The sequence below is a fragment of the Phaethon aethereus genome, assembly GCF_964289735.1.
Source record: "Phaethon aethereus genome assembly, chromosome: 1".
NCBI classification, from domain to species: domain Eukaryota; kingdom Metazoa; phylum Chordata; class Aves; order Phaethontiformes; family Phaethontidae; genus Phaethon; species Phaethon aethereus.
This window is the reverse complement of record NC_138575.1, coordinates 189467627-189482875: the sequence shown is the minus strand read 5'-3', so window position 1 is coordinate 189482875 and position 15249 is coordinate 189467627. Positions and strand designations below refer to the sequence as shown.

The window sequence follows — 15249 nt, the reverse complement described above, 5'->3', positions numbered from 1 at the left end:
CCACATACAAGCACCTGCAAATATTCCTTGACAGCAAGGGCAGATCACTAATTCTAAATCCTGGATGAAAAATGGCTGGAGTTCATCAGCTTAATCTTACACTGAAGTAAATGAAACGCACTTCTGCAACTGACGGTGCAAACCATTGACAAAGAGGCAGTATAAAAAACAGTTTGAGAGCTGTAGCCCTGTAAACTTCTGCAGCTATTTCCAAAGCAACTGTGTGTCTTTATCTCTTTCAGACCATCTACAGAGCATTTATGGAGAATGTAACCTATCAGTTTCATTTGGAAAAAAAAAAGAAATCAAAAGAACATCAAACTCTGAGACAAAGTGATTAAGGTTGTTTTTTCTTGCTGGTTCTTACCGAACCACTTCAATACAATCCTATTTGCCATATAACATTGTCTGTGTATCACAGTATAGTAAATACAACATGCAGTAAAATGAAACCAGCATGTACCACCTACTCCAGTTTTGGTGTTGGTTTTGTGAAGAACTCGTTGTAAAGCTGGTGTTCATCCTGGCACACATGGACCATAAAGGCACAACCACTTCGTACCTGTATTCACAGAAATGCAAATACCTGATTATTAAATTATTTTCCTTGCAGCAGTACCACACAAGGTATTACAGATATATTATGTATTATATATTGTATTATTATTATTACTACTACAGCTATGATTAAACTGAAGTTTTGTGAAATTGAAAATTATTGAGATCAACTTTAAAACTAAGGACTGAAAAGATACTGATAGCCAAATAAAAGCTCAATGTGCAACTTCTGTCCCTTTTTGTTTCTGATGAAATTTAAGTAACCACATTTTATGCTTTTGCAAATACCCCTTTGCGAGGTTTGTGGCAATGCAGAGTTTTTGCAGAATAGTCTTCCACAAAACATGCATTACTTGAAAATATTAGTAAAATGTTAATGATTCAAAACCACAAAAGTGACAGATCTACATGTAAACTGAATTAAATAAGTACATTTTACTTAGGGGAGGGAGGATTAAAGCATACCAAAAACCCCACAACACGACTACTTTACCTACCAGAGCACAATGATCTCTGTTGTTCTGACTGGTTAATTCTGTAACAGTGCTGGCAATACTTGGACCAAGCAAAAGCTCCCTCTGGTCGAGGTAACATTGATGGATTTCATTGAGAACTTGTTGATACCTAGACAAGAAATTAAAACAGTGACTGCATCCTGTAGCTCATTTTCTGGTAACCATAAAATTCATTCTAATACCCTCCTTTAGGTCTGCATCATTTAAATTTTTAAAACTTTCTTTTAAATGAATAATGTGTTAAACAGTACTTAAACAAAAGTAAAGCTTTTTCAAAACTTAAAGTTGTTGAAAATAAACTATGTAGACATACTCACTCTGGCATTTTTTCAGATCTTTGCTCTACTTGTTCAATAAGAGTCTACTCAACAAAAAGAAAAAAGTATTATCAGTAAACTATTTTTTCTAATAATTGGAAAATAATTTGCAGTATTTTTCCACGGACACAATATGCAATCTTTGAACATTCACACTTGCACAATATGCAATCCTTGCATTCAGACTATTTTCATAGCTTCCTTTTTAAGAGTTACCAGCCTACTTACTCTGACTTTGGGAGCAGCTGCTCTGAATTTTACATAGAACAGCGTGAAGGCATTGTCAGAATTTGGCACAGCTGAAGGATCCTGAAAGAAGAGATGAGTAATTGGCTAAAAAGGAATATAATATATTTGGCTTCTAGTATTTAATGGCTGAGATAATTATGCTCTAAAACAGGGTATTGGTTCTTTATGCTTATACTGCCAGTGGAACAGCTCTTTTGCTACCTAGAAAGGCATGCTTGTTTCAGAACTCTGATAAAGCCAGATGGAAGAACACAATCCAAAACAAAAGTTTCAACCAACAGTCTCTACAGCAAAAGTAACATTTTCAGTAATTAAGGCATTCTCCATTAGAGACAACAATCTTCTCTGGACCTGCCACAGCAGTACTGATTGTTGCTCCTTAATCTGGGGTACTAAAATGGAACACAATTCTCCCTGCTTCTCTGCCCTCGGACTGGCAGAGTTTCAGTTTGCATTCAAGCTTCAGATGGAATGCAGTTCCCGCTGCGGCTCCCCAGCTTAGCTGGGCAGACAGCTTGAACTTAGACAATCTCTAGCAAAGCTGAGACACAATTTAGCCACCAGGCTTTCTTCCCCTTAACCCTACTGATGCCATAGAGAGAAGCGGATGACCTTCCCTTCAAACAAGGTGGGGACAGGAAAACTATTCCACCTTCCCCACCTCCTGCTTTCATGCCTGTGAGCAACCTGATCATCCTTCTACAAACACAGATCAAAAGCCCTAAACACTCACATGTGAGGAGTAACAAAGAACATATAGATCTCAACAGTCCATTTCCAGTCCTGACAAGACCTCCTGTTGTGTTGCAATAGGAAATCTCAATGCTTGATCATAACTAAAGACCACTGGTCCAGTACTGCACTTCTGGCAAAAGCAGACATTAGATGTTTCAGAGAAACAAGCAAAACATCCATAAAACCCCATGTAGATGGGAAGGAGGAGGTCATCTGACTCCTAAAAGAGGTCTCCTTCCTGACTTAAAACTGCTAAGCAGCAATTCAAACCCAGAAATAAGGTTTCACTTCTTTCTGTAGGCATGCTTATTATGACAGATGCTCAATTCTGCTTAAATTCAGCTCAGTCACAGCAATCCATTGGCACCAAAACAAGCTATGATACTTTTTAAAAAATAAAACTAGTTTTGCACCAAACACAAAAAATGTTCAATGTCACTTAACGAAGATCTTCACTCCATGAGTATCCTTTAGCAAATTTCCATGAATATTGTCTAAAATGCCCTTATTTTAGGTCTGTCAGTTCTCAATTCTAGCATCTTTCAATTTCACTGGTTATCCCTCATGACAACAAGTTTTACTGTAATAGGACTCAGCACGAGGCATACAATGATAAATTTCAGAGAAAAAAAAGTGGGTAGAAAGACATTCCCCTCTCCTTTCTCCTCTGACAAAACATTGCTGCAAGAAACTATTAACATTTTAATGAGACCAAAGAACCTCCCTACTCACCTTTAATGCCTAAATCCCACTGGAATGAGTGGGCGTAAAGCACCTAACTCTTCCCTGTGACTCTCTAACATTGCTGTCAACTTCTTTAACCAAAAGATACTGCCAAAACGAGTAGGAACCTGTCACAGTTATTCTCTGCAGCTACACAAAGCAAAAAGAAATATTTAGATGACCAAGAGCACCCAAAAATACTGACTGGTATATAATACCAAAAGAGTCATGTCATGAACTCAGAGATGTCGTGCTTTAACAGTTTTCACCTGAAGACACCCAGCTCCCGTATTCATTCTTCAGGTATTCCCCGCAACCTCTCTGTCTCTAATGATCCATCTCCAAAACAGACCCCCACAGTACCTGCACTTCTCTTGCGCACCCTCCCCGTTTGGCAATACAGACAGCAGTGTGCACTGCAGCTGATGCAGAGCTATGGTGCACAAACTGGTTCAGAAAAGCATGCTGGCTGGCCAGCTGGTTGCTGCCTCTATAACAAAGTCATTTATCCATCCCTGGCCTTCACTAAGGTTACTCTTCACCTACCTCAAATCACCTACTTCACCTTCAATTTCCAGGATTTTTTAATTATTACTATTTCCAAATCTTTTGGATCACTAGGTCTCTGTCAGATTTGGCTGAAACTTGGCCAATCTACACAAACACTGTGGTATAGGACTGACTTATTTTCACAGAAAACTGCTGACACCTCTGACCCTCAAAAAAATTAAAAAAAAAAAAAAAAAGAGAAGAAAACTGCAGAGTGTTAAAATAGATATTTCAGTACAGCTCAAGTTACCACTTACAGATTCACCTTACCCTTTTCATTAGCTGGTTTGTGAGGTTCTGTAGTGTATTCACAGTGTATGTCTTGATAAGGTGCATAGCTTTAGAAAGGCATTGTTTAAACTTAATCAAATACACAGGATAGTCTTTAAAATTTGGCTGAAAGAAATTAAAAAATTCATTTTAAATATGAGCAATAAGAGAGTCGAAAAATTATCAAAGCATAAAATACTCTTTTTGCCAGCTAGAAATGCTAGTTTGTGCAAACTAAAAACAGTATTTTATAAAAATTAAGCAGAATATTAAGTGTACTCAGTAAAAACTTCCTACGTTCATAAAGTCATCTTTGCTTTCTTACTGTATTTGGCAGAGAGAACATTTTGTACGAAAAAACCCACCACAAAAACAGTATGAACACATAGTTTTGAAATTTAAGATTGAACTAAAACCAATAGAGAATTACTTACATGTGATGAAATATATGCAATACAATCATCAAGCTTAGCCAGCATGGGAATGAATCCTTCGCTATTCACGGACAGCGTAGGGGAATTCAATTTCTTTGGAAGACAAGACAAAGCATCATTGTAAGGAACCCAAGTAACTTAGTGTTAGCAACAAAGTTCAGAAGATTGGTACACTTCAATTTTCTAAAACTATTAACAGTGAAATAATACTTACTGTGTTGATGTTTTCCAGCTCATTAAAATAAGAAAGTTTCTGCTGGATGTTTTCAGCCAGGTCAACAAGTTCTGACTATTAGAAAACGATAAATAAAAGAAAATAAGCAACTTAGCAAGTAGTTTAAATATATATATTATATATATATAAAATTACATCTATTTTTAAATGTATATATATAAAAAATTATTCAGCCTCCCCTTCAGCTCTCAGCACACACCAGTGTTAACTAGCTCTAGGAAACTTGCAACTAAGTACAACAAAAGATGCAGAATACAGCAGTGCTCTTTTGCTCCCTCTTCCCAGAGAAAGACACGTGACTCTCAACAGTGTATTTAAAAACATATATTCTACAGGTTTGTCAGCATTCCACAGATACCATTGCATAGAAACAGCAATGCTGTCATCAGTATAAGAGAGAACTGTAGAAATCCTGTATTTCAGGATTGGAACCTTTAAAAGTTCTTCCTTACCTAGTCATGCTAAAAAGACATGTTCATTATGCCACTGTTGGAGCAGTTCATCACGAGAAAGAAAGTATCAGGGAAATAAGCTTGTAACTTAAAAAAAATAAAGTCTTTCTTCTTTCACTAACCAGCTCAGAATACTTCTGTAAGTGATATGAATTACAAATGTCAATAAAGTTTGCCCTTGTCAGGCATCAGTCACAAAAGCTCCCCTCAGCTAGCTATCCTTCTTGATTAAAGTGTGTATCAACGCATACTGAACATTTTACAGCACAGAGCCTGACACCCTAGCTGCAGGTGAAACACACCAAAAACGAGGTCCAAAGCAAATGGAGGGATTGTCACCAAAGCTCACAAGTTCTCCCAGCCTGAGAAAAGGAAACTTTAGTTTATGGTATCTTAGAAGTTTCAGTAATCCTCCCAAAGGTTACCTGCTCTTTCAAAAGCTGTTCACAGGCCTCGTGCAGCGTTCCTGTCTTCGTGGACACAAAAAGATACTGTTTTTGCAGTGACTCCAAGTGCTGAAGGGCACTATTCACATCGTTCAAGATAGCATCACACTGCTCCTGAAAGCCAGACAAGTAATCCCTCATCTGTCTAGAAAAAGAGAATCAATAGGTAACAGAAGTAAAATTTCACCTTCTGTATTTGCAAATCCAGTTGCATGCAGGGATACTGCCACTACCTTTCCCTCTCTAGGAATAAAAGACCACTTGCATCAAGCAAGAGTGCACAATAAGCATATGTTTTGTGACCCACAGAAATAACAAGAGCTATAGGGTTTGGAATAGCCACTGTAGTAACTCCCATTTCCCTGACATTCCTTATAGCAAGCCTACCCAGAAAGCAGCAGCATGCACCACAGCTAGTCTAGAGCATGTGAACACTATCTAAACGGACAGCACAAACATAGTGAATACTGCAGGCTACTGCTAGCAGCCAAATTCTACCTGCCTTGCTTCCAGTAGGGGTGTTAATTTTGGTCTCTTCTATACAATTTTCAGTTTCCATTTAGAAGTTACTTTTACTCTCCTAAAGTAGCTGAAATTATCCAGAGGATTCAAAACTTACTGTGAGGATTGAAACAGGCTTAAATGAAATAGATGCAGCACCTAATGTCACCAAGTTTGTCTAAGACTCAACACAGACAAATTCTAAATGATCACTAAATATACGTCAAGCACTCAGCTTGACTAAAACATCATTTAAAATTAATGTCTCCTGCATGTCATCTAAAACTTCTGAGCTCTACTTCAACACATACAAAGCAGCAAGTAAAATCGCAATTCACTGTAGTCATGTGCAACCCTTTAGCATACAACAGACAAAGAACTTACTTAATTTTCCTCCTGCTCCTCTGGCCTCCTGCAAGCAGTTACATATTGGCCATCCTACAAACCACCCTGCATCCATGGCACACCTAGGTATCTGCATGCGCTATTATGAACCACGTCAACTGACAAAGTGCAAGGGTGCTACTCTTTTTAGGTTGTTAATGATCTGACCAGGGGCTTAGTATATGCCTAAACCTCTGCTTTTATGAAATGTCACGTCCTCAAATGTCCGAGCCTGTCTTCCGAGAGGAAGAGACAGACCAAAGAAAAGCACAGAAAAACAGAAAAGGGGAATACAGCAGCATCTCTTTATGGACTAGAGCAATTCTGTAAAGTCTCAAAACACAAGCCAGTTTCCATAAAAGCCATCAGCAGATTTGGCTAAGCCATTCAGCTGTACTTCAAACTCTTGAGGAGTAACTGCAAAAGTCAGTGGGAAGGGGTTCTTCTGAGCCTGATGGAAAAGTCAGTTAGACAAAAATAGATGAGAATACCAAGTCTCAAAACTGGAGTTGAGCAAAGCGTCAAGGAATGCAGGGAATGCAGATACAGAACCACAGCCATAGCCAAATGGCAAGAGCAGAAATGACCATCAGCCACACCTGCTTACACAGTCTCACAGATTGCCATTTCAATAGCAGCAGCAGTTGAAAATGCATATGAAAGCTCTTAGACTGCCTTTGTCTACAGCCCTGTCTATAAGCCAAAACTAATTTCAATCTGTCTTAATATACTGGGCAGTTCAGAAGGAAATCTGTATCCCTTTTAAGTGCTCTGCCACAAGGGCAACTGCCTTTGGGATGGGAGTGAGGCATCCTGCCTTGGAAAGCTTCAGCTATTCCAACACATTCCCCCATTCCCCACCAGCTGAATCTGAATGCATGCTAACATTATATGGACAAGTTGAAGACCTTAAAGGTTTAAATTGCTTACAGTGAAAGGAACTGAGGAAGAACACATACCTATACTTGGCACCTTCATCTTGATCCATCTGTGTTTGTACCTGAGCAAACCAGGAGAAGAACTAGAAGAGATTTTATGGTGTGAACAATACAGATATCACATGCAACCAATTAAAAAAAAAAAAATCAGATCTATGAAATGAAGAGAGCTTTTGTTAAAAACAGAACTGTTTCAGAACTTAATTATTAATCAAGGAAAAAACCTCTAAGTCCTCATTGTAGGTCCCTTCTAACTGAAATATTCTATTCCTCCTCTGAATTAAAATGAGAAAGACTGAATTTCATCCGGTTTTATTTGCACAAGAACAAGGCTGTCACATTAGAAAGGCAGGAAGGGGGCACGACATCCTTCTATATTATAAGCAACACCACCTTACTGAAGGAGTGCCTCACTCTCACGTAAGACTCCACTCAAAATGGGAAGAGTATCTGTCACTTAAGACACAAGACTTGAACAATTTTTCCCCTTAAGTTTCTTTATGTATCTTGAAAACAGCCCCAAAAAATGTAACCCACCAAAAGCTAGGCAAGACACACAGAAACTCAGAATTCTCTGAAAAAGATTAGTGCAACTTGGAGGTTATTCAGCATCACTTACCTGCTGTGCTGTTTCGATTCTTTCATTCTCCATGCCCAGTACTGCAAATCCCTTCAAGAGGACATCCTCTGTGGATTCTGGCACTGCAGCAGTCAGCGTAACAGTTAGCGACTGGGATGTTAGGCTGCACAAATCTTCAATTGGAAGCTGCTCACAAAAACCCACAAACTTTAGTTAGAGAACTTACTAAGACTTAGTATATTCAGCTCAACTACAATAACACAATCCAAAGCATCAAACTGAGAAAATTACAGGCATCTACTTTTGAAGAAACAAGTGCAATGGATATTTCATCTACCAATATAATAATACACCAACAACTACCATATCTACATATTCAGAAACACCTAACAACTTTTTTTTTCATTTAAAGTCAGAAAATGTTATACAGCATTTTATATAAGTACACATTTGTATACGAACAGAAACTGAAGGTACACGTACCTGACATACTGATGAGCTATACTTTAATTTCCAATTTAATCTGTTCTTATACCCAGAGAAATGCACTACAAAAGTATCTGAGAACATAAGAATTCAGAACGCACACAGAAGCAAAAATAAATGACAGTACTGTCTACACTACATGGCAACACCACCACACAGGAATTGTCAGATTTTTTTGCCAGATATTCAGGGAAAATTCAAGACTTAACACTGCCAGAATTTATTCAGGAAATAGCATTTCATATTCTTTGAGATGCTTTTTAACAAAGCAGTCAAGCTAAAAAGAAAGGCTTCTTTAGAAGACAAGGAATAGCTCAGCGGAACAGGAATTATTGGCCACAATGATTTTTAAGCAAGAAAAATATGCAACAAAGTAACTTGAGAAAAATTGTATTTAAGCATGATTGGAGACTATTGAATTAATTTCTGCCATATAAGCTAATCAAGAAAACAAATATCATTATATACTCTTAATTAATGTAATAAACTTTTTAATCCACTTGATGAATAAAATATGTTTTCTATTACTGAGAACATCAGTAACATAAAAACAGAAAACACTACTTAAAGACAAATTGTATCTCTAGAAAATTAGTCCCTTAGTAAAATATTCATTGTCTGGTAATATGAGTCCGGCAAAGAGAGAACAACCAGGATTTCAACTATTTGAGGAAAGACAGATTGACCTATCTTCCCCCCCAAAACACGCAGGACCCCAGCTGAGGAGCCAGGGTTTCTCTTGTGAAGACTGCTGAGGAAAAGACAAGTCCATCAGGGCCTGCTTTTTCAGAACAACTGAGATGCCACTGTCCCAGTCCACTTCAGCAGGAGCCAAGACCAGATGAAGTTCTCAATGTCTTGGCATCCCTATCATCCTGACTGGCAAATACAGCACCTGCCTTGTTGCAATGCTGGTTCAGATCCTTAAGAACATCCTCTAACAGCAGCACATCCTGCTACAATCATTTTGGATGCCTGCCAATATTTACTTTAGTACAGTTGCATCCACAAAAAGGAAATCAGGAAGCATGAAATCGAACAGGTGCGTTTCAGGAAGGAATTGCTCTACTCTCTCCCCTTTGTTATTTTGACCTTTCAGACACTCGCGGAGAGCCAACTTTTTTGATTTTATGGCACTACATCTTGTGCTACGATCCTGTTCAAACACAAGATCATGAAAAGTGCAGTTAAGGAATGCAAGTATTTCCCTTTGTAGACAAGGGAGCATTCATAAATAATCACCTTGTCAGAGTTTGATATTTTATAACTGAGTGGGAGACAACATCTTCCATGGTAACAACAAATTCTTAAGCTTTTTACCACTATTCCTGGCTTACACAGCTGGTTGAATCACCTGTCAGTTGTACTAGGGAATAACGCTGGTGCCAGCAGCTACGCATTGATCAGGATCACGTTAAGAGGACCGAAACCACGGAACTCCACAACTAACGCTCTCCGTTTCAAGCGGACAAACTTTGATAAACTGAAGGCAGTAGAAAAGACCAGCAGAGAAGGCCCCGTGGATGTTAAAGGAAAGCTGCCACCGTCACCCGCGTGAGGCACCTCGGGGAGCCCGAGGGAAGAGCGAGCCCGCCCGAGGGAGCCGAAACCGGGCAACAGGCCGGGGAGGGCTCACGGCCCCGCCGCCCTGGCACCCCGCTACGGAGGAAAACCCTGCTGAGCCTCGTAAACACTGGGGGAGAGCGGCGGCCCCGCAGGCCCCAGTCGGTGGGGCCGGGCCGTGCCGGGCCGCCACCCCCGGCCGCTTGGCGACGTGGCACCGCGGCGCCGCCCACCCTCCCTCCGGCCCGGCCGCCTCACCTCGGACGGCACCGGCAGGTTCTCGGCCGCCGCCTTCAGCTCCAGCACCGAGTCCGTCTGGCGGTCGCTGAGCGGCGCGGCGGGCTGCGGGCGGCGATCCCACAGGCTCAGGCGGTCCCGCACCTCCCTGCCCGCCGGCTCCGCGGGCGGCGTCTCCGCCATGTTGGCGGCGGCGAGGCGAGCGGCGGCCGGGCCGAGGACGGGAGCGGGGCGGAACGCTGGGGAGCGCGGCGGTGCTTCCGGGGGAGGCACCGCACGTTCCGCTCCCCGTCGCGTGGCAGCGGCGTCATTGGTGGGGAGGAGAAGTGCGTCAGCGAGGGGCGGAAGGGGGAGAGCGAGCGAGCGAGCTAGCGAGCAAGTGGCGGCTGGTCTGCCTGGCGCCCCCTGCCGGCAGAGAGGAGCGCAGGCGGCTGCGGCACCACCGGGGCCGGGCCCCACGGCGCTGCGCGCAGGGCGTCCGCAGGTCTGCGGCTCTCCAGGGGACACGGACGGGCGCGCTGGAGCAGGGCCGGGTCTGGCAGCTGACGCGTCCCCTCCGTTCCCTGGAGCCTTCTTTCCCCAGGCGGCGGAGGCAAAGAGCCCGCAGGACGACCCTGGTGACAGCACCTCACCCCGGGCCACCCTCCCACCGCAGCCAGATGCGCTTCTCGTGGGCAGCGGTTCTCCATCCCAAACTCAACCGTATCAAAACATTTGTCTTAATAACCAAGGCTTGCATTTGCAGCAGCGCTTTGTCATCTAGCTTAATCTAACAGGACAACTGAAGTCCTCTTGAAATGGGTAAGCAAAGTACAGGAACACCCGGCACTGTCAGATCTGCCTTGACGGCAGTGTCCAGCCACTGCCAGCCGGCATGAGGGGACTGTTTTCTCCTGCCTTGTCTCTGTGCTCCCTTTTTGTGAGCTCTGGCACTTGCCCACCCCTGAAGCAGGCCAGGGCAGGGAGCTATCCTTCCTTGGCCCACACGCCAATGCTGTGGCACTCCCTCAAGGGTCAGCACAGTATAGAGAAGCAGGTGGAAGGAAGCCAGCCCTCCATTTTGACAGCATACACATCCTCTTTACTGGTTTTACATTTTTCTGCAGCATCAGTCATTAGGCAGAGCTGCTTTTTCCATCATGCCTCAGAACCTGCTGCAGAATTCATTCTTTACTTGGGAAACATTGGATAAGGAGAGGGCTGAGGTACTCAACAACTTATTTGCCTCAGTTTTCACTGGCAGTGTCTCTTCCCACAGCTCTCGAGGGGATGGACTGCAAGGCAGGGACTGGAGGAGCAAAGTCCCTCCCACTGTAGGAGAAGATCAGGTTTGTGACTGCCTGAGGAACCTGAACATGCACAAATCTATGGGACCTCATGAGATGCATCCCAGCGTCCTGAGGGAATTGGCTGATGTAGTTGCCAAGCCACTCTCCATGATATTTGAAAAGTCCTGGCAGTCAGGGGAGGTCCCTGGAGACTGGAAAAAGGGAGACATGGCACCCATTTTTAAAAAGGGTAGCAAAGAGGACCCTGGGAACTACCAACCTGTCAGCCTTACCTCCGTACCTGAGAAGATCATGGAACAGATCCTCCTAGAAGCTGTGCTAAGGCACATAGAGGGCAGGGAGGTGATACAAGACAGCCAGCATGGCTTCACCAAGGGCAAGTCCTGCCTCACCAACCTAGTGGACTTGTATGATGGAGTGATCACATCAGTGGGCAAGGGAAGAGCTACTGATGTCATTTATCTGGACTTCTGTAAGGCCTTGGACACAGTCCCCCACAACATCCTTCTCTCCAATTTAGAGCGGAGATGAATTGGTTGGATGGTCGTATGCAGAGGGTTGTGGTCAATGGCTCAATGTCCAGATGGAGTTTGGTGACGAGTGGTATCCCTCAAAGAGTACTGGTCCCAATGCAGGCCCCTAATATCTTCATCAATGACACAGACAGTGGGATTGAGTGCACCCTTAGCAAGTTTGCAGATGACACTAAGCCGAGTGGTGCAGTTAACACACCTGAGGGACAGGATGCCCTCCAGAGGGACGTGGACAAGCTCAAGGAATGGACCCGTGTGAACCTCATAAGGTTCAACAAAGCCAAGTGCAGGGTCCTGCCCTGGGTCAGGGCAACCCCTGGTATCAGTACAGGCTGGGGGATGAAGGCATTGAGAGCAGCCCTGCCAAAAAGGACTTGGGGGTACTGGTGGGTGAAAAGCTGGACATGAGCTGGCAATGTACATTCTCAGCCCAGAAGGCCAATCACATCCTGGGCTGCATCCGAAGAAGCGTGGCCAGCAGGTCGACCGAGGTGATTCTGCCCCTCTGCTCTGGGGAGACCCCACCTAGAGTCCTGTGTCCAGCTCTGGAGCCCTCAGCACAGGAAAGAAATGGAACTGTTGGAAGGGGTCCAGAGGAAGACTACAAAAATTATCAGAGGGGTGAAACACTTCTCCTATGAAGACAGGCTGACAGAGTTGGGGTTGTTCAGCCTCAAGAGAAGAGTCTGGGGAGACCTTATGGCATTCTTGCAGTACTTAGAGGGCGCTTATAAGAAAGGCGGGCCCATTGCGATAGGACAAGCGGTAATCGTTTTAAACTAAAAGAGGGTAGGTGTAGACTACATATAAGGAAGAAATTTTTGACAAGGAAGGTGGTGAACCCCTGGCACAGGCTGCCCCAAGAGACGGTACATGCCCCATCCCTGGCAACATTGCAGGTCAGGTTGGACATGGCTCTGAGCAACCTGATCTAGTTGAAGCTGTCCCTGCTCACTGCAGGGGAGTTGGACTAGATGACCTTTAAAGGTCCCTTCCAACCCAAACTATTCTATGATTCTATAAAGCATCCTTCATCATCTTCAGTCTGCTGTTAGTTTTTGTAAACTTAAATCTTTTGTCATTACACATGAAACTAAGTCCTAAGGCATGTCTCGATTGAAGAGCTTGAAAATGGCTTGAACTATTCACTGCAGCAGTCACCTGAACTCCCATTTCACTGTTTTGATGCCTTTGGTGCTTAGCTGTTAATGTCAGTGTGTCTTGTGCATCTGTCCCTCTCCAGCTTCGCCAGAGTAACTGGTGCAGCTCACTGCCCATCCTGTTACTCTCAGCTGGTAGATTCTTCGTCCCCTCAGAGCTGCATCTGTCAGACTTGCGCTACCACACACAAACTCCAGAAACCCACTCTGGCTAGAAGTGTAATCAACACATTTTGCTGCTACACACAACTGAGCCGACTCATCTGTTCCAGACCAAGCAGTTTTCTTAACAGAGCGGGAAATGGTCTTGCAGTTAAAGATATGCCAAAGAACAGTAAGAACATGCAGTTAATACATGTTATTCAGCCCGTAAGTTACAAGAGCATAAGATTTTAGCCAAGGCAGACTGAAGTTGCTGTAGTTAAGTAACCAACAACATCATACAGTTCAAAGCCAGCAACACCTTTCCTTCATTAATCCCCTTGAAGTATTTGAAAACCCACCCATCCCCACCCCCATTTGAAACTTAGAAACTGAAAGCAGTTCAGAGTCCTTACATAATGATTTTAAAACTTTTAATAAGCTTAAAAATGAAAAACATACACTTAGTTTACATGGTGTACAAAAATATTTACAAATATTTCTATTAAAGCATAGAAACACCTGTAAGGAAAAAAAACACTGCACATAAGCATACCCATGTACATGGAAAAACATTGTACCTTAGGAAAAAAAGTGCCTTGTGCATTGTGAATTCAAAATTAGTAATTTTGAGTGATTATAGTAATTCTGAAATCAATGAAATTTAAGTGGAATGTATGATTATGTTTAAGAGATTAACACAATGCCACAAAAATGCAAAACTATGCATCCTGCTTTGCTACGCTCTGTGAAACACAGAAGGACCAACTGTACAACTCGCATCTCACATGCTTCCTTCCTTGGAATTCAACAGCAACATTTTTAAGAACCTTGACACAACAGTTTAGTTGTTAATGATCCTGAAGTTTTGATATACATTTAAGCAAAAAGGTAAGGCTTTAAGGAAGCTGTGATTGAGCTCTACACACAGTGTTTACTTGCATGTAACAGCAACTTGGGCCTGTTTGCTGTATGAAAGTGCTCAGTATTTCTGGGTTTGGGTATTTTTCTAAAGAAGGAAAGCAGTCTTTATAGTAGACTTACCTTTGGAGGGGTTTGGTTCTTTTCACATAGGCACCTACATGACACAGGCTGAACTGCTCAGCATGAAATTTGCATCTTTCAGATGATACGTAACAGCCAGTAACCATTACAAGTAGTTCTTCACAACGGAAGAAGCATGGAAAGTTTCTCTGCAAGACAGGCAGATGACCACGGACTCATTTGAACTTAATTCCTAATTGCAATTTACATACAAATATGTTGAAGAATCACTTATGCTGAAAAGTCAAGAATGACTGGAAAAACTCCTCAAGCTATGCAAAACTGACAGCTGAGGCAACTACACTTTGAAATGACGCCAGATTATTCCCAGCAAGTTACACAGACATCTCAGGACCTGGAACACAGGAAAGCTCTTAAAACCAGAAGCAGCTTTTGTATTGCAGCAGGTGTTTTGCTGAACTGAAAGCCTGCAAAGGTGTCTTGTGACACTTCCAGTTAATTAGAAAGTATAAACTATTACGGTCAAGTTGTATACACTTCTGAAGAGAGGAAGAGTCCAGCTCCTTGGTACTACCTATCTTCCTTTACAGAAAGATCATTGTTTTCCTCTTATAAAACCCTATGCATCTGAGTCTCAACAGCATAAAGTTGCATTACAGATCTTCACATCCAAGAACACTTAAAACAGTTGACAGAAGGTATTCCACCACCTTTGGTTCATTCTAGAACATAGCGCACATCATCCACTGAATCACGAGAGGAAGCCATTGTTACAGGAGCCAGCTTGCCTTGAAATCACTTCCAGGTTGTTCTCATTTCACAAGAGTCTTTAGTGACCTCTTCCTTTGGCCAGCATCTCCAACAATAAAGAGCAAATACTCAAGACAGCTTACAAGCTGGTCTAAACTCAAACAGTACGTTAACAGAATTCAGTATACAGTTCAGCATG

At 42.7% G+C, this 15249-nt stretch overlaps 1 protein-coding gene across 1 annotated transcript in view; it reads right to left on the bottom strand.

Moving 5' to 3' along the window:
* COG3 (component of oligomeric golgi complex 3) overlaps positions 1-10355 on the bottom strand; it is a gene marked incomplete at its 5' end in the record, with an annotated part of 31364 nt that extends 21009 nt beyond the window's left edge. The window contains 11 exons of the mRNA XM_082003099.1: positions 471-562; positions 1056-1182; positions 1391-1434; positions 1619-1699; positions 3917-4042; positions 4351-4443; positions 4565-4639; positions 5463-5628; positions 7328-7389; positions 7926-8072; positions 10194-10355. Of these exons, the coding sequence (XP_081859225.1) occupies positions 471-562; positions 1056-1182; positions 1391-1434; positions 1619-1699; positions 3917-4042; positions 4351-4443; positions 4565-4639; positions 5463-5628; positions 7328-7389; positions 7926-8072; positions 10194-10355 (1175 nt within the window). The remainder of the gene's footprint in view (positions 1-470; positions 563-1055; positions 1183-1390; positions 1435-1618; positions 1700-3916; positions 4043-4350; positions 4444-4564; positions 4640-5462; positions 5629-7327; positions 7390-7925; positions 8073-10193) is intronic.
* Positions 10356-15249: the final 4894 nt, after the last annotated feature.